Genomic DNA, 27823 nt, shown 5'->3' with positions numbered 1-27823 from the left:
CTAGCCAGCCCTGAAAAAGAAACCCAGTTGCTCAACCCCTCCAGTATTCCTCTCTCGGGAAAAACGATCTCCCTTCTTTCCAATGGACCCAAATTTGCTGTGCGTGTTCCTCCATCCAGACTCGACCTGGCCTCAGTCCTGCACAAGGCCGGTTCCCACCTTTCCCAACCCGGTGAGCCAAGAAACCCCATCGTACACAATCTCCTGAGGAGAGTTACCAAAGCTTACACCATCGATGATCTTCCCCTCTTCCCACATCGCTCTTGGCAAAGACACATCCTATCTGATCTTCAACGAAATCAAGCCACCCTATTGGAAACTGACAAATCTTCGAAGTTCTATGTTCTCCCTACCGCCACCTTTGGACAGAAGTGCCTCCGTTAACCCCCGTTCTCAAACCCTATGACGGCGATCTGAAAAAACGCAAGAGCAAGGTACTTGCCAAGGTAGCCAGGATGCCCCTTGAGGCCTATTGTCTCGTTCGTTGGGTCACCGACATACAACCTATCCAAATACTTGGTGGAACTCATAGCTCCGGTCACCGGTAACAACAGCCTGACGGTTCGCAATTCGAAGGAGTTTGTAGAGTTGGTCTGGATGCAAGTTCTCAACGAAAATGAGGTTATGGTATCCTTTGATGTAGTGTCTCTGTTCACCAACGTTCCTAAGGATCTTGCGGTACAGGTGGTGGAGGCACAAGTACGCCAGGACAGCAGCCTGCCAACTCGAACATCGCTCACAGTTGAAGAGGTGGTTATTCTTTTGAGGTTTTGCCTCAATCAGACGCACTTCAAATTCAATGGCAGGACTTACCACCAGATCGAAGGTTGCCCCATGGGTAGCCCCGTGTCAGTCACTTTAGCTAATCTTGTCATGGACCATATTGAAGAAACCTCCATGGAACGATTTTGCCACCCGGTCAAGTTCTATCGCCGCTACGTCGAGGACACGTTCGTGATTCTCAACAGTGACCACTCAACAGGATGACTTCCACTCGGTTCTATACAGCATTGCGCCATCGATCAATTTCACTTACGAGATGGAACAAAATGGTAAGCTTCCGTTCTTGGATGTGTGTGCGCGCCGATGTAGCTCAGGCGGCATTCAAACATGCGTCTACCGAAAGCCTTGTGATACTGGCAGTTTCCTTGCTTTTGACTCACACCACCTCACGGAGCATAAACGGAGTGTGGTACGAACGTTATTTCACCGATCTGAACAGTTATCATCCTGCACTGAGTTACAAGCTTCTGAGGACGCGACGATCGCCGATTACCTGGACAAACGTGGATACCCACACAGGTTTATCGAGGCCACTCGCAAGCGCATGCAAACATCTGGACCGCGCGACGGGAACCGCACCCGCCAGACACGCGTCCCTTATGTCAAAGGCGTTTCTGAATCTATCCGCCGGGCCTTGCTTCCGTTGGATATCAGGACTACGTTCAAACCGCGTGTTAAACTTCGAAGTGTCATATCGAAACCGAAGGACGCCGTCCCCCCGGAAGACCAGTCTGGAGTAGTCTACAAAGTACAATGCCAAGACTGTGACACGTGCTACATTGGCGAGACAGGCAGAAAACGGAACACTCGTTTCAAAGAACATAACATAACAAAACAACAAACAAAGAACATAAACAAGACATAAAGAGCTCGACCCACGCTTTAAGACGTAGCTTACAGTTTGTTGATTGCAAACAACACATTGTGTACTCCACCCCCCTAACCTGTGGAAAATCCTATGTAGGCCAAAGCAAACGCTGTGTCAATGAGCGTTTACTTGGCATTCTAGCGCTGTCAAAAATAAGAGCCAGTCCTCAGAATTAGCCAAACACGTGATCTCCTGTCAAGGTTGTGCCCCGTTTTCTCGCGGACCAAGTGTCTTCACACTGTAAGGGATGATGCTAACCGGGTCATCCTTGAAGCCACTGTAATAGTCTCGGACAATGCTTGCGTCACCCAGCCCTCGGTCATTCTCCCTGAGGCCCTTTGTAACCTCCTCTCCCACTCCTGCCTCTTTTACCTGATCAATAAATGTTTCATTGCTGATTTTGAGCCTTGTCCTGTCTACTTCTTTGTGTGTCCTCTCATTCCCTCAAGCTCAAGGTATGCCACCGTCGTCGAACCTTCACCAGCTCGCTTGCCTGCTCATCCTTATTGCAGTTACAGAGGCATCGCTGATCTTTAGAATTTGTTCATTTAATATCTAAGCACTTTTTGGACAGAAAAGTTAGCGAGGCAGATTGTGGGCCGATGCTGAGTATAGTGGTATCGAGATAGGTTTCTGGATGCTTTAAGTCCTTAAAATAAAACTTTCCTTTTTTTTTTTTTTTAGTGTGTGTGTAATTGGTTAGTATTGTCAGGGCATCCAAGTAACTGGAGTAGAGCTGCCTTATTGCACCTCTAGTGATACTACCTGCTTCTTCTATATTGTACTAATTATGTTGTGATTTTGTCTGTCTATAAACATGTCTGGAAACATGTCGGCACAAATGTCATAATACCTTCTCTGTGCTTTTTAAAATGCAGTGCAGTCATTTTGTTCTGAATTACAGATAAATTATTATTTGGATGAAGAGAATGCCTGGGCACTCAGTATAAAAGAACTACAGAGGTCTCTGGAGGAGGCAAAGAAAGTGTGCGAGCCACGAGGACTCGTTGTTATCAACCCAGGGAACCCAACAGGTACGGAAATCGTCCTATGTTGCTGCCAATTGTTTCTATTTGTTTTACGGTTGGCCTGCATGTCGAAACACGTATTTCCAGAAATGTGTTAATTTATCTAAAAATATAGAGTATCTACTTTCATATGGAAAAGTGAAAGCTTCTATTAACATTACCCCTCGCAATTAAATGCAGCCATCAATGACAGCCTGTCAGTATTTTGCAAATACATAGTGTGTAGAACCAGTAAAAACAGGGGTAGAAGATAAGGAGGAGCAAAGATTGCAACCCTTCTAATCACCTCTTTACCTGGAGACATACGCTGTCTCTTGATAGGTGAGAAGTTCATATGACGTCTGAGGGTAATTATGGCGACCTATGCCTAAAGAGCACACAATTGTCACAATACCCCCACCACCTGCTCAGTATGCCCATGATCTCTACCCTGAGGAACAGCAGAACCCCTATGAGTACCCGCTTTGCGAAGTCGCAGTGTTGAACTCTGTACTCAGTGAGATGTTATGGCCAAAATGTTCGACACCCGGGAATCTCCCTAGTTCCGGGAACCAGCCTTGCACAAGCTACGAATATGACCCTGAACTCTGAGAATTGTGGCACCCCAGGTGGAAATTTTTTGCAAGTGGTTTATGAAAAATTTCCACTTTGGAGAACCATGTGCAAGTGGTTCTACGTCTGTAGCCCACTTATAGTCAGCCATAGACATATAATTATGAGCATAATGCCTTTAATTCTGATTGTTACACTCACAGCTGGTTTTGCAGCAATGTAAAGCAGCATTGAAGTAGAAAGACAGAAATAAATACGAAACGGGCAGCGACACTTAGTCTCAAGCTGAAAAAGCTCTGCCATGTGTTCTAGCCATGGCTCAGGCAAAGACAGAAAGTGTGCTAGTACACGTGTCATGAAGCGCACCAGCAAATTGATTAAAGGCTCTTTGCCACATGATCAGAGTTTTCCTTTCTAGCATCAGATATTTCCCTGCATTGATCAAAAACAAGTAGACGTCCTTTGCTCGAGCGAAATCTGCATTTTCCTAGATAGAATGGCGTAGATGCAGGGTAACTGGTGGATAATCTTCGTGATAGGCAAGCCTGTCGTATTGTTTACGTGTCTTGCCCATCACTCAGGCTTGCCTATCATGCATTTTCCTCTGTCGTCTGAGGAAGGCTATTGAATGCCGTGTCGCTGCTGTTTGCGCAGTAGGCCCGCACACACAGCACCATATATCTGGGAAGCCTTTTCGGTTACTTTGCTTTCTTGTTGGAAATAAGCGCGGTTTCGAAGCATTGAAAAGTAGGAATGCCAAGGGCATGACTATTTGTGCGCCAAATTTGAAAAGCTGGAACTACCCAAATCACGCTCATTTGTTTGGAGCCTCGCAGACCGAGAACGAAATATCGCAGAGACCTGCGACCAGGCTTCTTTTGCTTGATTTTGGATTAGGAATAACATTTATTTTTTCCTGAAGAAAATAAAAATGTCACCGGCGCTCCTTGGTCGATTATAAATGAAACTACTCATCTATATCAACTTGCTTCAAAATTGACTGGCATTACACTGACTTATGTGCAGTCCAAGATATGGATCATGACTACATCCTCAGGGGCATTCCAGATTATTATATTACAAAATGGAATGGACTTGGTCCTGTTGGTACATGGTGTTATCGATATAAACCAGTGGTGAAAGACACAAACAAGGAATGAGTGACGACACATATGCTGGTCTACAAGCGGAAAAGGGAGATAGAAGCAGGTTACACTCCTGTGCAGTCGTGACTTATCTGTCTTTGTTACAAGAAATTAGAGATGGGCAGGCGCACACATAGCCCACGCGCTGCCGTCAGGAAAGATATGCGATAAAACTCATTGATACAGATGAAAACAACTGCACTACATTAGACAAAACAACCGCTGTGATAGTTGGAAGTCATAGGAAAGAGTACCACTAAACATGCAGGTCAAGTAGAAACCTACATTCCTTTTCGGTGACCCAAAGTGATAGCTCGCTGCCGCTGCTGTTAATAAAAGGTGTAACCTTTTATTTTTCTTTTCTGTCATTAAACTGTTAATATAATCCAGCATGTGTGTTCCCTCATTCCTCGTCCTTTTCACCGCTGGTTTATATAGTTTCTTCTATACTCAGTTTCAAGCTCAATGGCTTTCCCAAATCTACAAAATGCATGTTGGTTACCACAATGAAAGTATAGCCGCCTTACATTCTAGTTATTTGTGATCAGATTCAGTAGGCCCATGGAATTCAATACTAGCGTTTCTGCTCATATCACAACATTACAACCGCCACAACGGCCGTCATGGTTCAGAAAGACACAGATTGGATTGGATTGCCTTCCTTTTGCTGCTGTCATTAGCGATGCTCCCACTTTCACCAAGGTTATCCAGCTCTGACTTCCAAGTGGTTACAGTGTTCCTCTTGTCATAGCCCAAGTGGACCCATCTAACACACTCTAACTTTCAAAGAGATCCCATTTGAGTGCATTAAGGCTCCAAGACGTTCCAGTTTAACCCACAACAGTTCTAACTAAACCCACTTGGATGTCTAAGGGGACACACTTTGACCACAAAATGGTTCTATTTGAAACCAGTTTGCCTTCAAAGCGGTTCCATTTTGACCCACTTTGCTAACCAAGTGGTTCCACAATACCCCACTTGAGATTCCACTTTGTATTTCCACCTGGGATACAATCAATAAAACCCAGTGTCAGTGGCTCATCCATATTCTGGTGTATATGGAAGAGCCACTGCACACCAGGTTTTATTTCTCCAATCCAGTGATGTTGCCATTGAGAGAGAAATGCTGTCAGATAGATATGAAAAGAGCATAACCATCCCTGGGACAAGGGGATTCCACAACTTTGAACCAATATCAAGCTGAAGTGTCTGCACGGGACATACAGGCTTTTCTCGAGGACAAGTTTCTACGTGCTGTGTTGCGGCATGTCTGGCAAGTTTGTAGTAATGTTGTACAGTTGTAATTTATCACATTTTGAGCTCCTAAGTGCAATATAAACAGAAGAAAACGCAGTGTGACTGTGTTCCTTCCCTTGAGCGAACGCAAGGATCACAGCACGGGTGCCGTGAGCATGTGCACTGTGTGTGCAATGTAAAAATTAGGTTCTCGTGTTTAAAAAACATAACCCTCAAGATTTTTCTGCATGTTTGAGAAGAAGTGTTGTGCTAACCGTATGTACTGTCGGAAATTTTCTACCCCGGCCTCCACAGCACAAATTTTTTGTGGTGAATGTAGGCATTTTTCCCAGAATTTACGTTTTCTTTATTTTTTACTCTGAAACTGTTACAGCTGAGACATCAGTTTTTCGTATGTAGCTTGGCACGACAGACTCTCCTTACTCCAAAGTAATGTCATTTTTTTTCGCCATATTCGCGTATCAGAAAAACTATCATAATTATAAGCAATGTTAATTTTTGCTGGGCTAGGTTGTATGAACGTGTTCTTTGCACAGAGTTCACAGTTTACAGAGCGCTTCTAGGTTTCGTGATAGCTTCAGAAAAAAATCGTACGTAAAATAGGGTTTTGCGGCCTTTAGCAGAACTTGAAAGGCCTGTAAATTCAAGACGGTTAATAATTGGACTTCAGAATTTCTGGACGATGTTATATGCGTAATAAAGAGTTCGCACTTTTTTTTTCATGGAGATCTGAGCGGGCTGAGCGACGCCCCTGGGACGTTTGGCGTGGAATGACCCTATTGACAGTTTTTATAATCATACGCTTTTAATGGATTTCTTTCATCGATAAATTGTAAATAAATTAAGGTCGTGTAATACATTGTGGTTGTAAAATAGAATAAATTTAATTGAAATACTGTAAACATATATTTATTTGTGATGTATAGATTTTCGCAGATCGCGCATTCAATCGTTTGTGAAGTTATTCTCGAGTATTTAATTTCGCGATTCCAGGGCTATTTCCTTTTATGAGATAAATGTCATGCTGCGTTTCGTGATTTTGTGCAATTTTTCGTGATTTTGTAGCTGTCGCGAAATTTGCAAAAATTAATACATCACGAAACAAAAAAAAGTGTTTACAGTACTTGGCTGCAATATCTGCACCTTCAATAAATGAGACAGAGCCAAACAGACTTCCTTTATGTGAGGGGCTTACCTGTAGTGTCATCCATGTTGCTAGTTAATAAGACAATTTGCTTTATGACCAAAACCTGCAGGGACTGCCTGGGTTATATTAACAAACGTTGACTGTATGTTGATTCCAGATTGTCCCTTAATAAATGAAGCAACTTCACATTCAACCCTTCAGGCCTTGCTAGAAATGCAGCCACAGGCAACAAACATGAAGAAAACACAGGTACTATGAGACACAAATGCTGTGTCCTGTTGTACCTGTGTGTTCTTTGTGTTCGATTGCCTTGGCTGCATTTCTAGCAAGTACATGTACCAACTACCTCAAATCGTAACGCTTGTACCTTTGGTACTTATTCACAAGTTTGATGGTCCGATTCAAAATTATTCATTAGTAGCCATTTTAAGTTGGTCGGTAAGTGTTCACACTAAGGGGCCTAGAAACATGATAAGATGATTGCCTTATTCCTTTGATGTGGCTGACAATACATTACTGATCTTTAATTTGACAGCTTTCTTTGTCATATCACTCTCGTAAAGTACTTCCAATCTGTTCTCCTGCTGTCAGAGAACACAATGAGAAGCAGTGCAAGGTGCTCTTGCAAACTGCACTTCACTTCAGTGTCAGCTCTCCTCCAGCAGTGGACGAGGTGCTTCCGAGCAATCGTGTTCCTTTGAAACGCAATGTCATGCTGATGATGGGAGATATGTCATAGCAGGGTGGAGTCCTTCTGCAATATTATTGCAGACAATAGCCATGATAAGTTGGTAACGAGCACATTATTGATAAAGGTGCTAGATGCCTTAGCAATAACACGACAATAATAACAGCGGCAACTATTGATCACAGATGCGGTTTAGCTGTCTGTTTCAGAAGAATTATTTTAACCCAGATGAAAGGTGGTAGCTATATCACTGTCTCTTTTTCCAGGTTCTGTGTTAACAAAGGAAAATATCAAACAGGTGGTTCAGTTTGCACAAAAGAATAAGCTGTTCATAATGGCTGATGAGGTAAGTATATTTTGTATGTTAACATAGAAAGGTAGGTGTGACAAAAGAAAGAGTACATGAAGAAGGTCTTGCATTTATGGTTAAACCCAGCCACAGCTGTTTTTACCCTCCGATTTGCATCATCGTCACTTTGGGTAAAGCCCGAAAAAACCCAAAAACTATCATGGTGAAGTGCCAATACTGCCATCAATACAGGCGCTGGAGAGCACAAAACATTTCACATTAAGCATGGCTGTTCTGCATCCTGTGTTCCACCAAAATGTGAGAAGCTCTCCTTCTTATTTTCCACCTGATATCGCCCGATTTTACGTCTCCTGAAATAAGCCCGGTTCCCCGGGTTTCAACAAACACGAAACTTGAAAATGCACGTCCCTATACAGGGTGTCCCAGAAAACGTGTCATTGAATTATAATAAAAAAACTACACCACCTAGAGTCATGCGGTCAACGGCATTTGTTCTTACTGGGTTCTTGCCACCTCCTCATGTGAATGTTGTGTAACGTATGTTTAATTATGTAAATTTTTGCGAACTGAACTCGGAAATTTGCCTAGTAAATGTCACTTTTTTACCGCACCAATGTGAAGAGCGTGTCTAATTTACTCAAGTTAATGATAATTGACAGGGATATTCAGGAGCTACCCCATCGAAAAAAATAGCCGAACATCATGCTCTACGGAGGTCGCACAGAATAGCCCACGATGAATTTTTCAGCGCAATCTTTGTCAGTCCGACAAAAGGAGGTTGGAAACCCAGCCCACCCCGGCATCGCAAAAAGAGATAACGCAGGCATGGCTTATCACGTCCGACTTTCGCTGGGATAATGCTTTCCCTCTCCCAATTTTAAGAACTGTTACTTTTTCTACTATCACTCTTTGGGCTGGCTTCGGAACCTCCTTTCGTCGCACTGGGAGCGATTGCGCTCAAAAAGACATCGCGCGTTATGGTCCGGTGCTCCGAAAAGCATGATATTCGGCTATTTTTTCCGATGGGATAGCTCGTGAATATCACTGTCAATTATCATGAATTGGAGTGAATTCGGCACGCTCTTCATATTGGTGGGGTAAAAAAGTGACCTTCCCTTGGCAAATTTCTGAGTTCAGTTCGCAAATATTTGCATAATTAAACTTGGGGCACATGACATTAACTTTACAAGGTGGCAAAAACCTAATAAGAACAAATGCCGTTGACCGCATGATTCTAGGTGGCGTAGTTTTTTTATTATAATTCAATGACACGTTTTCTGGGACACCCTGTATATGATGTGTAAAACAATGAAACATCAAACACCAAACATGGCTCATGAACAAAACAGTCAGGTGGTATCAAAACTGGTTTCATTTCGTACGTACTTATTAAGACGCATAGTAGTGTTGTCAGGAAATGACTGAACACCTAACGTGATGGCAAATGATGTTCTGAGGCTGGAACACATAGAAAGGCCAACTACTTACAAAGCCTCAAGTGCCTAAGAAATGAATGATGAAAGAACCTTTTCAGTGACTTCCTTCTTTCATCGAACACCTAAGTTTGTACGTGAGTGTAGATTCACCAATACCTTAAAGGGGTTGAGGCAGTTTCATAGATGCGGTTCATTGCATCATGGACACATTGTATTGCACACTAGAACACAGAGGAAAAAGAATTTCTTTAACGCGTTGTACTTAACGAGTTACAAGCCCTCGAATGCACTCCCTTGCAAAGCGCAGACGTCACAGGCGTCACAGTTGCATCCATTCCCATTGGCAGCCGTAAGCATGTGATTTCTCGTGCCCTGCCTCACTGGCTGCGGTGAGGTCTGTGACGTCAGAGCTCCATGTGTTTTGGTATCCGTGGTGCCCATTTCTGTTTCTATTCCCCTCTTCACTGTGAAACTTTCAATGCCGGTTAATATTGATGCAAAGCACGATTTCTTACGTTTATCTGAGATAACCTGGGATGACCTCTCTCAACCCCTTTAAGCTTTATTGGTTACATCACGAACAATCTGATTCTTCACCTGCAGGAAGCACTTTGCCTTAACTTCAGTATCACTTTGTGTTTGAGACATGTGTTGTCTTTTCACAAACACATAAATATCTTCCCCTTCCTAATCATATGGAAGGGTTTAAATATGAATCTGTCTTCTAATGTTTGAAATTTTGCATAAAATGTGGTGCATTTTGCAATCCAGTTACTGCAGAGTGGCAACCAAAACACCTCCCAATGAAACAACTATAGTCATATTCAGCTTAAGAAGGAAAGGAAAAGAAATCTAAACTTCAGCTCTAAAATACCCCAAAGTAACTTAAGGAAAACAAATCTACGGGTTTTCCCACACATTTTAGTCCAACTGCCATCTGAATTAATCCAAGTGCCGTCTGAAATAATCCAGGTGCCATTCAGTTTAATCTGGGTGCCATCTGAATTAATCCATGGTGTTTTAACCACTACAACCGTGTATTCGCACGAGGGACATCCCGTAGAGTATTCTAGTGGAAGGAAAAGTAAAAAGAAAAGAAAGCTGCTGAGGGGACTCACATAGCAGACGACACCACTGGTGCTGTCGTCTGCTACAGAATATCTTCTGCCTGAACTGCCTGAAGAATTAATTCAGGAAGACTCGAGAGAATGTACTTGGTGTGTCGTCAATGGGATTCTCCTATCCCCAAGCCTGACCGCCCGGGCGCAGCCATCCGTTGGTCATGGACAGTGTTTGTGGACGAATTTATGTCCCTTAACTACAGCGGAGCTGCTCCGTTTGTTGCCAACCCTTTGCAGTCACGTGGGATAACAAGCGGGGAAACGGGCTGATGGAGGGAACGACGTCCAGCGTAGGAAGCGAGGCAAGCCGTGTAATTGCGTTGAGAACGCACGGACCTTTTGGATACGTGCAGAGTTGAGTAGTGCTATCGTAATCACAAGGTACACTGTCACATCAAACGTGAATCATATTTTATCTGTGAGATTGCCTGCGACACCACCAACCCTTTGCTTTCTACCGATACAGATGAAGATGTTTACCGCCTATGATGTGTTGAAGGGGCGTTTGTATGCTTTGCGAGCGAAATCAATAAATCGTTACCCATCGTAACGAATGTAGGCATCTATTTCTGAAAACAATAGTAATCAAAAGCAGGGTGTCGAACCGCAAAAAATACGGGTTTGGTTCGGGTTCGGGTTCGTGTTGTTTTGATTTCGTTCTGGTTCGGTTCCGGTTCGGCCACGCCAAGAATCGAACCGGTTCGCAAACCGGTTCGCAGCCCCGAACCGGTTCGCGAACCGGTTCAACGCTTCCGTTTTATATGTTCCATAAAACTGCTTTTATCAGGAAATGCGTGGCTAATAGCTTACTGCTGTTGTCTGCATTGACGTCTCTAGTGGTGAGGTAGCCCTTCAGCGAGAGAAATGAGGAATGGATGAACACTTATTGCAAATAGAGTCCACGCTGTTGAAGCGGTGCAGTCCTGCTACTTTCTGTTCCCAAAATCTCTTTTTTCACACGCACAGTGCCAGCGAGACACACTTAAAGGAAGCCTAATAAGATGGACAGCGTAACATAGATGACAGTACTAGCCGGCACACTGCCTTCGCAACGTGAATCGATCTGAAACCGTACTGAAGCATGTCGAAAATAAGCCTGCCAGCCTTACTCTGTCCGAGCTCACAGCAGTGTACTAGTTAATCCACAACACAAAAGCAATATGTCACGACACAACTGCACTACCAATAAGCAGAACCACATTTACTTTTCAAACCACGACCAATCAAACCGTTCTGCGTACGCTCCTTTTCCACTTCTCATGTTTGTGACTTGTTTAATTTGTACTACACACGTGTAAAGGGAAATCTTGGGCACTTATTTGATCGCATATTCATCCTGTAGAGCTACATAACTGGCCTACTCTATTCCTGTTTCATTCGTCCGCGTGGCACATCGTCTCTGAAGTGATGCCGTGGCGCTCACAAGGACAACTGCGCTTCAACATGTTGAAAAGACACTGAAAGTATACTTACTATACGTCGTCGTCTCACTTCTAGGTGAAAATTTCTGAAATCCATGATATAGGCGCGTGATGATGATACCAATGTGTCTTCGTTCAGGGATAGAGAGGAACTCTTATGCTGACTGCTTTTATGTCCGAACCGTTTTGTTGCGAACCGGTTACCGCTATTTTTTTTACGGTTCTGCTCCGGTTCGGGTTCAACAGTGTCATGAAAATTTCGGTTCGGGTTCGGTTCCGGCAAAAATAACGGTTCGGGTACGGTTTTCGGTTCGGGTTCGGTTCGACACCCTGATAAAAGTCGAATACACACAGCACACTGTCATCTTCATGCTGCTCTGCGAACCAATGAGAACCGGAAATGGCAAAAACGAAACCAACCGCCATTCCATGCTCTGGTCTGTTGAGTTCAGGATAATATAGTGACGAACAAACGACAGCACTCAAGCAAGTGATGTAGTGGGAAAATATTCACTACTTATTTGTTTAACAAATACATATGAGATACGCACATAGTATGCGGAATTTAGATAGCAAGTGATGAATTTAGGAAAACGAGTGCGTCAAGTTTAGCGGAATGAAGCTGCCAACGAAAGGAAACGCCTTCCATGACGAACGGATGGCAGCTCCCTTGTGGTCATGCTTCCTTGAGCGAGTCTGAACCCCCTGGGGCGAGTAGAAGAGCACGAAAGGGCATGAATGACTCACATAGCAGACAACACCATTGGTCGTCTGCTACAGAATATCTTGTGACTAAGCTGCAGGATGTGCGTGATGTCTTTCCCTGCTCTTCAAACCACAGGGAACATCCTGCTGCAGAGTCACAAGATATTCCTTCGCAGACGACAGGACCACTGGTGTCGTCTGCTATTAGCATGATGGCCTTTCGTGCTCTGCTAATCCTGTGGAATATCCTACAGATCAGTCACCAGATATTCCTTAGCAGACGACATGACAAATGGTGTGGTCTGCAATACTGCTGCTCGAACTCCCAATATCTCGGCGCCTTGCGAATTAACCTTAACATAAGACGCAGCAGAACTTAAGCCCCGTCCGGATCTTTTTACTTTTCTTTCACTAGATGTCTGTAGAATATTCTGTGGGGATGTCCCCCGTGTGAATACCTGGTTATAGTGCTTAAAAACACCATGGACTAGTTCACGTGGCACCCGGATTAAATTGAATAGCATCTGGATTTTTTCAGATGGCACCCAGATTAAAGTGAATGGCGCTTGGATTATTTCAGATTTCACTCCCGCTGTGAGGAACCTTTCCATATCTTCCTTGGCTGTTTTCGTGTGTGTCGACCAAAGACACTTAATAATTACTCATTAATTATGACTCTGTGGTGTGAATTGCTTCTCATGATGCATCTTACTGGCCTACCTAACACTTTTATAGGAAGGAAACGGCGTTAAAAACAACTTCTGTGCTACTTTAAGTCAAGGAACTTTAGGGACGTTGAATGTGGTCAGACACTACTGACGGAAGGCAAAGTGGGGCTTGTCATTGCCTAAGAGAAAATGGCATAGAACAAGAAGGAAAATGCCAATTTGTAATCATCTGTTTACCTGTTGGACTCATCAGGAACTCATACGTGTCTAGTCAAAGTGGGTGGCAGCTGAACCATCTCATTGTGGCAATATATTTATTCAATTTCAATTCAATTCATCTTTATTTCAATACAAGTCAGAGTTACATAGGGGTGGCCAAAAAACAGCATCATGCTGTTTGACGAGGGCGCATCCCCCTGATTTAGTGCAGCAACAGCAAGCGGAATATACTAATTGTGAACATCAATATTAGTCGTGAAAAATACTATAGTGTAGCAAGGAAACGGAATAAATACATATACACGTCATAGAAAATTAGACATCATAATAGAAAAAAAAAGCAAAATAAGAGACATCATTAACTAGAACAATAAACATAACACTAGAGCATAAACATGGCCCGTAGTGCAACAGCCGACATGGAGTTAAGATCAATTCCCTTCTTTAAATAAGAATTCAACAGCTTTGCGATGTTATGGGGTAGCGACTGATCTCCGCATATTGTTCGCGTCCTTGGGACTTTCCAAAATAGATCCTGACGTGTTTTGCTAACTATTCGACGTTGTAGATTGCATATTGACAAGATTAACGTATTGTTATATTTTACAGCCTTAAGGTATGTTTTTAGCAGGAGGAAATCGTAAATATTTTCTACCTTCATAATTTTCAGCCATCAAAAAGATTTGCTGTGTGATGATCAAAAGGAACGCCTGCAATCAATCTTACTGCCCTTTTTTGTAATAGATAAAGTTTAGTAATGTTAGTCTTAGATGTCGTACCCCACACGAGGTGACAATAGGTAAGGTGAGACCGTATTAATGTATTGTAAAGAATAACCTTTACGAAGTTCGGGAATGCGTAACGGTAAGTAGACAGAATGCCAATGGCTTTCGCAATTTTGTTCTGAAGATACGTCAAGTGACAATCCCAAGTCAGATTATCTGAAAATAGAACCCCTAGGATTTTAATCGACCTTACAATTTCAATGGACTGGTTACCTAACATGATGTTAAAGGGAATGGATACAGGTTTATTACGTGTCCTATATAGCACTGCCTTAGTTTTGTTTATGTTAATACATATTCTATTATGCTCTGACCATGTCCCGATCGCAGAAAGAGCCATGTTTGCATGCGTTACAGTGTCACTAATCGTGCTACCAGAAACAAATACACTAGTATCATCAGCGTAGATGAAAAATTTAGCTACTAGAGTTGTGTTTACAATGTCATTTATGTAAATGTTAAAACGTAATGGACCTAAGATGCTCCCTTGGGTACACCGGAAATAGTGGGAAGTAGACCTGATCGGAAATTATTACTCCATACATATTGGTACCTATTACATAGGTAAGATTCCAAGAGTGATAATGGTACTCCACGAATACCACAGTATTGTAGTTTATGAAGCAATATTGAACGATCAAGGAGGTCAAAGGCCTTTGTAAAGTCTATATATATTCCTAGTGTGTATAGTTTGTCTTCCAGGTTACCGATGATTAGTTCCTTTTGGGAAAGCAGAGCTGTTTCTGTGGAATGGTTTTTACGAAAGCCAAACTGTGAACTTGTTATCACTGTGTGCAATGAGAAAAAATTTGTTAATCGGGCATGTATAATTTTTTCGAGTCCTTTCGAAAAAGTGGGAAGAATAGATATGGGCCTGTAGTTGGCCAAGGTCGTTAGTGTTTCCAGATTTGCGCAAAACAATAACCTTGGCAACTTTCATTTTATCTGGATAGATTCCAGATATCAACGAAAGATTATATATATGCGTCAATACTGGGGTCAACAGGTCGATAACGTACTTGACAGGTCTTATTTGTATATTATCACAGTCGCATGCTTTACTATTTTTAATGTTCATAAAAATTGTATGCACTTCGTTTTCGGTAACCGGTGCAAAAAAAAATCGAATCAGAGACGAAAGTAGACAATGTTCTACAAGCGTCCGTGATATCGCCATGTTGAATCGCGCTTCGGCTAGCAATGTTTACAAAATGGGTGTTGAATTTTTCGCACAGATCGTTACCAGTTATCACTACATCATTGATCTTCATGTCAGTAATCTCGCGCTGATCAGTTTTTGTGACGTTTCTCAGCGCCTTCCATGTTGCCTTCTTCTCTTGTATTGTATAATCTTATTCTCTCATTCTCTTGTATAATTTGAAGAGCTAGCCATATTGCAATAAACAGGCTTGTTTCATTACATTTTCCTTTTGGGCTTGCTCCGAACGAACTCTGAACTGTGTTGCATACCTGCCAAGTATCCCGGTATATCCCGGAGACCCCTGAATTTCGTTCAATCTCCCCACTGTACGGATGAGCCCTCCAGTCCCCCCGGAAAATTGGGGTTTTGGGGCCTTGTTTTTTTTGTCACCATCTTCCTTTAAAACCGGCTCAAAAGTATTCCTGCAAAATCGGAAAGCCTGACAGACGTGTCTGGGGAAGGCTGGGGAATCCCCATGAAGGGGGAATAGCGAACCGCATGACCATCCATGGTTGGAGCTGGAGGTTGCAGGAGATATCGTGTTTCATTGTGTCCGTGTTTCTCAAGAAGACGCGCTATGGTCAGTCCAGTCTCGCACTGTAGTTTTGTTTCCACCGATGGCGCTCTTCAAACAGAAGGAAGGAATGCCTGGAAGTGGACGACAGAATATCTATGATGCATTTCGTCCAGAAAAGCTGATAAATTTGGATTCTGTAGAACGTGTGCATGCGATGTCAGTGTATCGCATGGAGACAGGAACGACATAAAGGTGCATATTGCTTGTACGAAGCACCAGGACTACCTCCGGGCTGCAGAGAAACAGGGAAGCATGGATAGTTTCCTCCGAGACTACTGCAAGCACAGCCTCATACGTATGAGTGACTTTTCACGGGTTTCTTGGTTGAGCGCAACCTGCTGCTGAGCGTAAGCGACCGTGTGAGCCCGCTGTTCTGGAAGATGTTCCTGAAAAGTGATGAAGCGAAGCGCTACGACTTGCTATGAACCAGTGTGCTCTGCGGCGAAATTAGAAAATTACACGTGGTGTGCAACAACTCTGCGAAGCGCTGTTGTAGAATATTTCGAGTGCACGAAATTCATGTGAAATCCCCCTGTCGCGCTGTGGACAGTTTCCTGAGTTTTGAGTTCATCAGGTTGGCAGGTATGGCGTTGAAAATGGAGTCTAATACCACCTTTCAAGAACGGATCATGCTCTTTTTTATATACACAGCTGAGCTTAAAATACCACATTGCCTTCACACTATTCTCACTTTAGGGGCATGCGGACACCTGTGTCTCCTCCGAAAGGTACTTTTTCTGCTCCCAAGGGTGCTCCAAAACCACTTTTTCCAGTCACACCCCCGTACATATTTTGTATTTGATTTTAGTCAACAGTTATACAGGGTGTTGTACCTAACGTGAAAAAAAAAAAAGAAAAAAAAAAGAATCTCACTAGAAAGTGTACTTGTTGGAACCTTATGGGGCCAATGTTATTTATCTTGGGGGAGATTTTGCTTTGAGTTCTGAGCACTTTTACAGAATTTAATTTGTGGGAAATTTAATTTTCACAATTGAACTCCAAAATTTTCCAAACCAGCCTCATGTTTTTTGTACTGAAAAAGAAAGTGCATGCCACATTTACCCCATTTCATTGCAAAACACATTCACTACAACAGTCGTAATGGATAACAGAGAGAGGGCGCAGACAAGCTGGTTGGCACGCATGGCACACATTGGTGCCATGCTCAGATCTTCGAAACATGCGATGCCAGGATACCATGTACCTGCCCTTTTACTTTTTCGTTTCCAAGTTTCTGCTGATAACGGCAGCATAGTTGCAAGGCACAGTTATCTCGAATGAGAGCAAAAAGGAACCAGGAGTCTCTTCTGGTGCATCTTGCACTACCTCGACGAAGAACTGGGCTCGGTCTACAATTTAGGTGCCTCAAAACGACGGTCTTTGCATTTTTTCTTTTTTGTTTTAGCTCTTACTAAAGTACTGAGGAAAGCATTTTGCAATGCGATGGAGTAAATCCAATGTGTGCTTCCTCTTTCTGTGAGAAAAATGTCAGGTTGTCTTTACAAATTTTGGAGATAAATTGGGAAAATTAATTTTTTTTGCTAATTGAATTTGATAAAAGTGCACAGAAGTAATTGCAAAAGCTGCCTGGTGATAAATAGTGTTGACACCGTAATGTTCAAACAAGTAGATTTTTTACTGAGATTACTATTTTGTTCATTATAGGTGGAACACCCTGTATAATTGTCTTTCAGTTAAATTGAATATCTTTGAATGTTCAAGACATCCTGAACACACAAACCTTATGTGCTGAACCTATGCTATTCCCAGCAGGAATGCACTGCAGCAGTGCGTTGGTCACGTTGGCACATACACAAACTATTTCTGGATGGCTTCTCCCCAGCCCAGTGGATGCGTGTTGTCTGGTTCGACTCTTGGTAATGAGCCTTCACTCGCAAAATGCACACAACAGATGGCTGAAATTTAACATGACAAATGCATATAGAACATTTATATAACGCATAGTCGTACCAATAGAACTTGTACATAACTGATACACAATGGTGCATGCAGGTTGCATGTGCATGTACAATATCTGTCAGCACTACTAGCGCAGAGTTGAGTTGGTTTCACCATTCTTGTGCATTTGTTGGTGTTGTGCTCGCCTAAGTCACCTCCTTTCATCTGTTTGGAATATTTGAACGCTGCACCTGGACAAGGAATCAGTGCACACCAGGGGCTCTGCATGTGTTGCACAGCGTGTAACAACTAGTCTACCAGATAGAAAAAGACAAAGGCATCACATGAGTCGACTTAACGCGCAAAGCGCTGCTGACGGTGGGGTGTAATACTTTCCACCAAATCCTCCAAACGCCAGCAGAGTAGTGCATCTCTGCTGCACAACCGTATTAAATCACTCTCCAGTATCCTAAGTGAGTTTCTTAAATGCAACATTGTGAAAGGGATGGCGTGTGCCTCAGCCATCACTTTTGTCATAAAGCGAAATCGACTGCTGCCACATGTGAGAGCACAGCGGCTTTGATGCAAAAGATAACTGGAATGATAGCAGTCAATGTGCATCCTTTTTAGCATTGTTGAAGGTGGAGGTGCGAGGCTCTAATGAGAGCAGCAGTGCCTCGCTACAATTAGCCATCAAGGACGTCATTTTCGAGAGATGTCTTGCTAAACACAGGAGGACAAAAACTGACGGGACCAGCAAAACAAACTATGGCTTTTCGAGCCTGACCTGCCACCATCTTACATCCATCTTTGAGCTCAAGGTGCTGCTGCTAAGCATGCTGTACATGTCCAGGAGTCCATCAGACTGCATCAAATGTAGCGTCTCTCCTTGAACATCTGTAACAGTGTAAATTGTCTTGCTGGGAGTGGCAACCTTTTCCTCGTTCTTTCATAGTTGATGCTTGCTCCTACATCTGTGTCTGTGGTTGTCAAAATAAGATTGTATGTGCTGTGTATATTGCAATAAACATAGGTGCTTGAAATCATTATGTTGTTGAAATATGGCACTCATAGAAAAAGCCAGACAGTGGCAGCATTAGGACCACACATCTCTCGATTACCAGCTGAGCGCCTTGACCAACTCCCAACTGTTCATATTCCCAGACAACTTGAGGCTTGTGTTTGTCTGTTTGTATGTTCAACCTCAGAACAATTACTTTCCACCATGTTTCATTCTGTTGTATTTGATTTCATATTTGTAATCTTCGATGGAAAGTGCACTATAGCGGGATCGATGGATTTTCTTTTGCCATGTCGCGGGTGTCTCGACTAGCATTCACTATTGACACCTCGGCTAGGGTTTCTATGTATATATGTTAAATAAATAAATAACTAGCGCACTAGACGGGCAGTCGAGAGGTACATGGTTCAAGTACCGCCACTGTGCAGCTTTTTTGACGACTGCCATGTTTCAATTGTAATACAGTATTGTATTGTATCAGCATAAGTATGTATTGTATTACTAGTATCGGTCATGTTTACTATTCGCACAGCCCTAGCATATTTATGCATAAATGGCCAATTTATTCTCACTTTCTATGATTACAGGTGTACCAGCATAACATCTACGCAGAGGGTGCAGAATTTCATAGCTTCCGTAAAGTAATGCACGATATGGGAGATCCTTTCAGAAGCATGGAGCTGGCTTCCTTCATGTCAGCATCAAAAGGATACATGGGAGAGTAAGTATATATATGTTGTGCTACTTTTAATGTGAGCTTTTTGAACATTGTTTGTCACATGTAGGTGTGGCCTACGTGGAGGTTATGTCGAAATAATCAACCTGAATCCAGAGGTGAAAAGCGTACTACTCAAGTCAGTTTCAGCAAAACTCTGTTCTTCAGTCCTCGGGCAGGTGGGTCACATTTTCTTGTTGTCTTAGATTTAAAGTCTGGAGCTCTGTAGTCTAGTTGTCTATTTTGGGTTTTACCAAACCATGCAAAACGTAATTTTGCAAATATCCGTAGTTTGAGCATGGAGAAATACATTTGAAACGTGACAATTTCCTCTGATAGTTGCGGTTGTTCTGCACCTGTTGCCAAACCTGTTACAGACATCATAAAATTGCAATCTGGCAAGTTACTACTGGAGGTATGCTTTGTTGTTTTTTTGTTTTTTCACATGACAGCAAAATACTAGAGGGGAAATTACCAGGAACCATGCCTGTAGAGTTCCAACTTTACAGATACCTTGAACAAAGTCTGATGAATGACACTGAACTGTAGGGTTATGCACTCCACTCTATACAAAATAATGCTCGTACAGTAGATGCCGTAATTTTTGTCGAAGGTGTATTCAGCGCAAGAAAAAATCCTGTTAGAAATTTTAAGCTTCCAGGTGTGTTTCGGTAAATTATGAAGGTTAGAAGTCACTGCTTCCTGAATGTTTTTTCAGTACCCTTTTTTGACATTTTGTTGAGCTCCCGGAGAATCATTGGGACATTGCAATTAACTCTAGAATGCATATTTACAGAAGCGGCACAACAAACGTGCATATTTTGCTTTAGAATTGTTAAAGAGCAGCAAAGTAATTACTGTACCAAAGTTTCTAGTACTAAGATAGATACTAAAATTACCACTACCCACGACACCTGTGCAACCTGCCATGCTACAAGACATGCAGACATGTACAACACACCAATTGCATCAGTAGCACGTCTAGTAGCTACACTCACTCCCCTAAACACCAGAGGTGTGCTAATACATATTGAAATTTTCCAATACGAGCCGAATGTGATTATCAGCAAAATTGTCCTTTGAACATTGAATATCAGGTCACAAGATAAAGGCTTCTAAATGTAACAATTAAGCCCCCAAAACTAGCATGGTCACTGTTGTGTTCTGTTGATTCTTAGAAAAAGGCCCCAGGACACGCTTGAAAAGTGCTAATAAGGAACGCATTAATGTAGCATAGGCTTAGCATAAGGCGTACATGCCTATATGCACAAGTACAGTCAAATTATTTTTACAATGAAATCTGCTGTTCTAATGAGGCAAGCTGAAAACTGCAAAAACAATTTGCACTTCTAAAATCTTTTATGGACAGTGAGCACCTGTGTTGACATTGCAAGTGCTGGTGAAATAAATGGAAGTAAAGGGCAATGAAATGGTCAGAGTGTGGGATGGTTTACTTTTGAGCACATCTCAGAAGGGAAATGAAGGTAGCAAGTGCTCCCATCTTGCACTGATAATGCCTTCCGCATTTGTTGTGTAGGCAAGAAACCGCACACGGTGCTCTCACAGGTGGTGTCCCATGTGAAACCATCGTCCCTGATGGTAATGCATAGTTTGGAACACTCTCGCAGTAAAACAGCGATCATCGATGATGTTGTATGGCTGTGCTTGTTTCTGTGACGTTCGTGTTCAGCGCTTCTTTCATTTCACGACAAAAATCTGCTTGCACGCCTCAAAACTTTATTGTACTCACGAGTAAAATCTCTCCATGCAGGTCTGACATAAGGCCATATGTATGTTGGTATCACCTGTAACCACAGCTAGTGCAGTTTCAAGTGACTTTGCAGTGTTATTGTCATCCTAGTTGGTGCAGCGGTAGAAGCTGTATCGAAATATTGTCATATCCTACTCCTCGATTATCCAAGAAATGCTGCATAAATTCATCGAATGCGACTTCATGCTGTTTTTACAGCTCAGTGACGTTACCGCTTGAGACAAGTTGACTCTTCAAGATGCTGTCACTGCAGTGCTCTAGAAGATCTAGAGCACATTCTTCTTCATTGCCCACAGTATCAACCTTCCCGAACCACACTCTCTGGGTCTCTTAGTCAGCTGGACTCTCACCCCCTCTCTCTCTATCAAAATTGCTTGGTCCCTGGCCAAATCCTGCCCACCAATGCTCTGCCCTCAAAGCTCTGTTGACCTTTTTTGAACACCGTAGGACTTCGATCCTTGTTGTGAAGGGGCTCATTATTTCTTCCCTCACATCACCACCAGCAATAGGGTAGAGTGTCGCCCGTGGTGATGAAGTTCCCCATTCATCATCTTCAAAATAATGTTGTTGTTCAACATAGTTCTGTCCCTGGCATGCAGGTAGGCGACAGTTGCAACCACAGCAGCACAAAGGCCAACTCCTAGGAATATTTTTTGCAATAACTGTATATTTCGTTTTTCATGGTTCTCATGCACCACAACGTTGCACTAAATCTACGTGATGACATATGCACATATGATGACAACGTCAGGTTTGTGGAGTCACAGGACAGGCTATGCAGAACTCTAGTCTCAAACCATGAGCTGAGATTATTATACATGTTTGTTGTTTTTCATTACACCCATCCAAATCCGTCTTAAGTGATAAGTACACACTAGTTACTTATCACGATACTATTCAACTGTACTTTGCTTCTTTTTGTCTCAGGCAGCAATGGACTGTGTTGTCAATCCACCGAAACCTGGTGATCCGTCCTATGATCTCTACATGAAGGTGAATGCAAACATTTGTACATAACTATTTTATTTAGACTTATTCTGCTTGCTACCATGAGATTTATGAAGCAGTTGCAGTGATGGAACTGCTGCGCCATTTGCGCCAAAGTGCGCCATTTGGGATTGCCTGCGCAACCCCGCGCCGAAAAAGCATTTTTCCCTAATTCTGACCCACAGCTGCGCCGAACAAAGATGCCCTGGTTCGAACGCATGAACACGAAACAAAAACCGTGAGCGATGCTCCCGCGCCCTCTCTATTCTCGTCATGCATCTGAACAACGAAGCCGAGTCACGCCAAGTCGACGCCAAGTCACAGGCCCCAAGAAAAAAACGCAACAATAAGTGAGAAGTATACTCGCTCCGAATACTGTGTCGTCGATCCTTGTACAAAGGAATGTACAGGACTACCGATATTCCCCCAGTAGCTCACTATACAGGGTGTTCAAAATTAAGCTTTCACTATCACTTTATAAATAGGCGAACAAAAGAAAATTGGTGCTACTTTTTCTGTTCCTTGAGTAAGAAACAGGTGCTACATAATTAGCAGCGCCTGTTTGTTACACAAGTAGCGTAAAGTTATCATCCGGTTTCCTGTCATCGCTGTGTTTTGCGCAGCGCTCGTGAAACTTCGCTGTTTGTTCGTTCCTCGTTTTCCCGTTCTCCGCAGTGTTCTCCGCAGTGTGTGTGTTCTCCACCACCCCTAACGTGGAATCGTGCAATATGTTTTCTATGTTAACTTAATACAAGAATCGTACGTTGTTGTACTTCAAAGAGAAGTTGTCAACAATAAAGCGCACTGTTAGTGCATCAAGTGTGTGCGTACTGGACGAAAGGTGGTGGTGGTGCAAATTTACCGAGCATTGGACACGTCACGTGCCTGCGATAGAATATTGGCTCGTTTGCATGGGAGTTGGTTTTAAACAACTGCGTTTTAACTAATTGTGGATAGGCATAACTGACGACGCTGATTCTGGAGTTGCCGGCGCCTGTACTATGGATCACTCCAGGATTTCCGCTACTGCGTAACATCGCGCGTGCTCGCAGGGTGTAGGCGCGTAAGGACAGCGCGAGCAATTGAGCATTCGGGACTTGAACCGTACATGCCGATACTTGTTCCCAGATGTCCTGAACCCCAATATTCACTAGAAAGTGGAGAGTATGTATTGCAAACACGATGTATCGCGCGGGACGCAGTGGAATACATACGGCGGAGGTGCGCCATTCTGTGAAATTCTGCGCCAAATGCGTTTTTTTTTGTGCGCCAGAGCCAGCGCCCGCGGGCTTGGAGGCAGTTCCATCACTGCAGTTGCTAAAGTAATTTCATGGCTGTAATTAGTTACAGGATCTCAAAGGACTTCTTCGGGACAACTTCAAAATCCATCGTCTGACATTAACTGCAAAGCCCATCATTCGATTCAGAATCCATCACGTGTTTGATGGGTCCGCTCCAAAGTCCAGTGATGGATTTTGAAGTTGAAGTGAGACGATGGATTATGGTTAGGGCCTGAGGTTTTCTGGTTTTCCCCGATTCTTTACCGAATTTACTCCCCAAATCGCACATTTAATGATACAAGTAAAATCTGATTTCTCCCGAACCAAGGGTCCTCTTGTTGTGCAGCGCAGAACCAAGGCGCACGACTGCGGCATTGGGAGGGAGAGAGGGATCACCGACAGAAGGAGGTGAAATTGCAGCCGTGGCGGCACGCGTGCGTCTTTGTACGCATGGCAAAGAAACGCCCGTGGATGACCACCCGAAGCGCATGGGACGCGAACAGAGCAAGTAACGCGCGCCAATGTTGCCACATTCGTTGTCTACAAACGTTCACGCGTGGATATCAGCAGTGAACAGATTCCGGCGTACAGTCTCCGTGCGTGTTAAAAAATTGGGTTTTCCGAGGTCACACGCACGCTGACCGCGCACTCGTGAAATTGTCAGAAAAATGTTGCTGAGCGCGTGGCTTCCGGCAGTTCCACTTCTGTCGCGACCGTTCGGGATGGCTGTGTGCTGCCGTGAATTGGTGATGGCGCGCCGAACGTAATGGAACCCGGACGCTCTTTTCTCCTACGTGAAGACATCACGTTAAGTGAAGTAGCATTTTCATCCATGTGCAGGTTTGCCTTACCATGCAGATTTGAATTACCATTCCATTCAAAATTGCCTTTTAACACTCTCCTCATTTCGTCGCAGACAGTGTTATTACTTAGTTTGGAAGCTGTTTTCTTTTTACATTTGTGATATGTATAACGAGCCTGATAAACTCGATTTTTACCTGTATCATATAATTCCAGAAACTTTACACCCGAATTCACCTGAATTTCATGCTGCTGTTTTCCACCCGATTTTTACCCACTGAATTTGGCAAAAAATATTTCCCGAAAACCTCAGACCCTAATTATGGTGTTGATGTTGGTTTACTCAGTTCCAATACTTGTGTACACATCGAAAATGTTCACTATGCTAAGTACCATACAAGCCTTGATGTCTGGTGCATGAATGCCGAGGCAATCGGGAAACAACGCTATATTGAATTTTCAATTTTCCACCTTCGTTTATCTTGAAATGCCAAGAGAGGCCTAATCTTTGGATCGAATGTACGCAAAACAGGAACAAAAGGCACAAACACGCAGTAATGGAAAGCAAAATGCAGCACGAGCAACACAGCGGTGAAACACCCCATCTCATCGTCATCATCTGTTGTTGTTGTCAGCACGAGCCTGAAAGCCGCACTCGGACCTACACCTCTAAAAAAACGCTCTTATGGTGTCTAAAAATGTTAAAAACAGGCTACAATTTAATACAGTCCATAAAAAGGCAGGCAACCCCGAAAATGTCGTATTAAGCGTTTCTAGGCATTTATAGGCAAATGCCTAAAAATCTGGGCCCTACTTATTACGTTGTGTAATACTACCTACTTATTATTGAACGTTCCGCAATTTTCAATTAGTTCAAACTTCATCACCGTACTTGCCGTTCAGGAGCGTACGAAAGAAGTAAGTTTTGTGTGAACCGTACTTTCCTACATGGCAACCACAGGATGTTCGTAAGTCACGGATAGGAACATCATTTCTCTATTCGGCCATGGACGTGACATTGATTATCCCACGTTACTCATCATCTGACAAAGCCTTGCTTTTCGGACCACACTAGTAATCACAAAGCACCACTGGAATATTTTCCCTCTTACAACGTTTTCTTCTTTTTCTGTCAACCTTTCCCTCAATACTTGGCTCTTTAAGACTGGACAAAGAGAAAAGTGAAGGAAGAGGTACTACGAGAGCAGTCCGTTGAGCCACGCTCAGTCTACGGGTTCTGCCTATATAAGCGCAACAAAACATGCTCAGGCAGTTCTTTTGGTCAGTACTCTGCTTTGGGCGCATTGGTAATCATCCACAGTCATGGGTGCGCAGAACGAAATACAAGAATGAAAACAAAGGCGAGACACACAAGCACAACACAACTCACACCCAGCTTTTATACTGAAAGAAACATGATTTCCTTGTTTGTCAATTGTGAGTGATAGCATGCTGACACATGAGTCATGCCCCTGATGTATTAAAAAGGCTTCATACATTTCTCTTTCTTGTCTTCTTCCTGAACACAGCCTTATCTTGGCACCCTTGAGCTCGGCGATGCAGTCACAATCTTTCATGTGCGGTCCGAGGTTGCTTGTGAAGCCCTTCAAATTTTGTTTGCGTGGCTCGTGCGTCAACATGCCATCATTGACCTTGACAAACAAGGAAATCATGCTTGTCAGTGTAAGAGCCAGGTGTGAGTTGTCATTCAAGTTCCTTGTTCTTTCGACACAATCAGCGATGCAGCCCGTGCAAGACCTTCGTGTGCCGCTGCTTGAGCAGCAGCGCTGTCCAATCAGAGGATCAGCACCTCCGGCACCAGAATCCACTGGTGTGCACCCCGCCCAAACAGAAGCTAAGTGTTGGCTTGCGGACAGTGGCATTCTCGTACCTCTCGCCTACCGCACTCACCAAAGACGTTGTGTATTTCTTGCGCCTCGCGCCTTGGAGATAGACCTGCAAACGAGATGAGGATGGACAAAAGTAAACACACCAACAGCTCTCACATTGTAGAATAAACTTGGAAGATCGCAAGCATAATTCATAGTTTGAACGGAGGTGCATGTGTTGTGTAATGTAGTTTTGTTTTGATGTTGCATCCTTTAAAAGCAGTTTTATGAATTTACCACCAACTTTCTCCATGATTACCAAACATTACCAAATTCTCAAGGTTCCATGTCTGAACATTTTTTTTCCAGGAAAGGACTGAGGTACTTAGTTCACTGAAAGAAAGAGCAAGGTTGGTTGCAGACACGTTCAACTCTTTTGAAGGCTTTCGGTGCAATGAAGTGGCAGGAGCTATGTATGCATTCCCACGTTTTACACTTCCACGGAAAGCCATTGACAAGGCCAAAGTAAGTGTATAGGTAATGACAACCCTCATTTAATTGTAGATTATGCACAAATCTGGTTAGAAATTTTCAAAGTGAGATTGGGTAGATTGATATTGATACTCAACAGGAGTGACAATGGTATCATTCTGTGCAATGGTTAGCCTCCAGAGACCCCAGAAGCACCTTGTAAAGTAGGGTGGTTTGTTGCTCATTTGCATATATTTCCTTCCTCATGTATCGATACACAGGACAAGTGGTTCCCTCACCAAAAAACACAAAAAAGATCGAGACGAGGAAAATTTCCACGAAAAGGACAGATGTGAGATGAGGAAAATTTTTAGAAATGATTCTGTGGTAAGGAAAAGTGAGGAGAAACCTCTATTTGCAAAAATTGAGGTGAAAGGCAAAGTCCGTGAGTGCTTTTGCCCACCTCTGCCTGGCTGGTCGTTTCTGCGTGGCTACGACTGTTTCTTGTGAGACATTTCAAAGTAAATCTTGTGCAAAAAACAAAAACGATCGATTTTCCTGCAGACATAAAAAGTAGGCAGGCCTAGCTGTTCCTTCAAACAGTTTATGCTACTAGTATAATTGTAATTGAGCAAGATGGCGCCAGGTACAAACGTGTGTGCTACATGCTTCACTTTTTTCTGTGAAAGCTCATGTCTGGCACATGTGGGAGACGGTTTCATTGCAAGTGCATTAACATCACACATTCGGATTATCTGCATTATCTGCTTTGGAAGAACGATGTCTGTTTGTACAAATGCACTTGATGTACAAAACGTGCCTCCAACGAACAATCTACAGCTTCAGCTTCGAACACACCTGCTGCTATGTCCCTTGATTCTTCCAGTGTCTATCCCAGTTCTTTGCTTCCGAAGGATAATGCTACTAACGTTGAACCTACGAACTCCTTGCCCCAGCAAAAAGGTATTACAGCTAAACCTCAGTATAACGAAGCCAACAAAAATCTGCGACTTACTTTTAAACTGAAAGTTCGTTACCACGGAGATGGCCACCTAGCATGCAGAAACTTAGCTCTAGACATGAGTAGGCACTTATACCATATTTATTTTCTGTTGAAGGAGTTCGTGAGCTTTGTTCG

At 43.1% G+C, this 27823-nt stretch overlaps 1 protein-coding gene across 1 annotated transcript in view; it reads left to right on the top strand.

Annotated features, from left to right (window-relative positions):
- LOC135373277 (alanine aminotransferase 2-like) overlaps positions 1–27823 on the top strand; it is an 85800-nt gene that overhangs the window by 34891 nt on the left and 23086 nt on the right. Inside the window, exons 6-11 of the mRNA XM_064606505.1 lie at positions 2556–2685; positions 7735–7814; positions 19419–19552; positions 19617–19725; positions 22245–22310; positions 26584–26739. Coding sequence (XP_064462575.1) covers positions 2556–2685; positions 7735–7814; positions 19419–19552; positions 19617–19725; positions 22245–22310; positions 26584–26739 — 675 coding nt within the window. The remainder of the gene's footprint in view (positions 1–2555; positions 2686–7734; positions 7815–19418; positions 19553–19616; positions 19726–22244; positions 22311–26583; positions 26740–27823) is intronic.

The sequence above is a fragment of the Ornithodoros turicata genome, unplaced genomic scaffold (genome assembly GCF_037126465.1).
Source record: "Ornithodoros turicata isolate Travis unplaced genomic scaffold, ASM3712646v1 Chromosome23, whole genome shotgun sequence".
NCBI lineage: Eukaryota > Metazoa > Arthropoda > Arachnida > Ixodida > Argasidae > Ornithodoros > Ornithodoros turicata.
The sequence above is the reverse complement of the archived record's forward strand: the minus strand, read 5'-3'. Positions and strand labels throughout refer to the sequence as shown.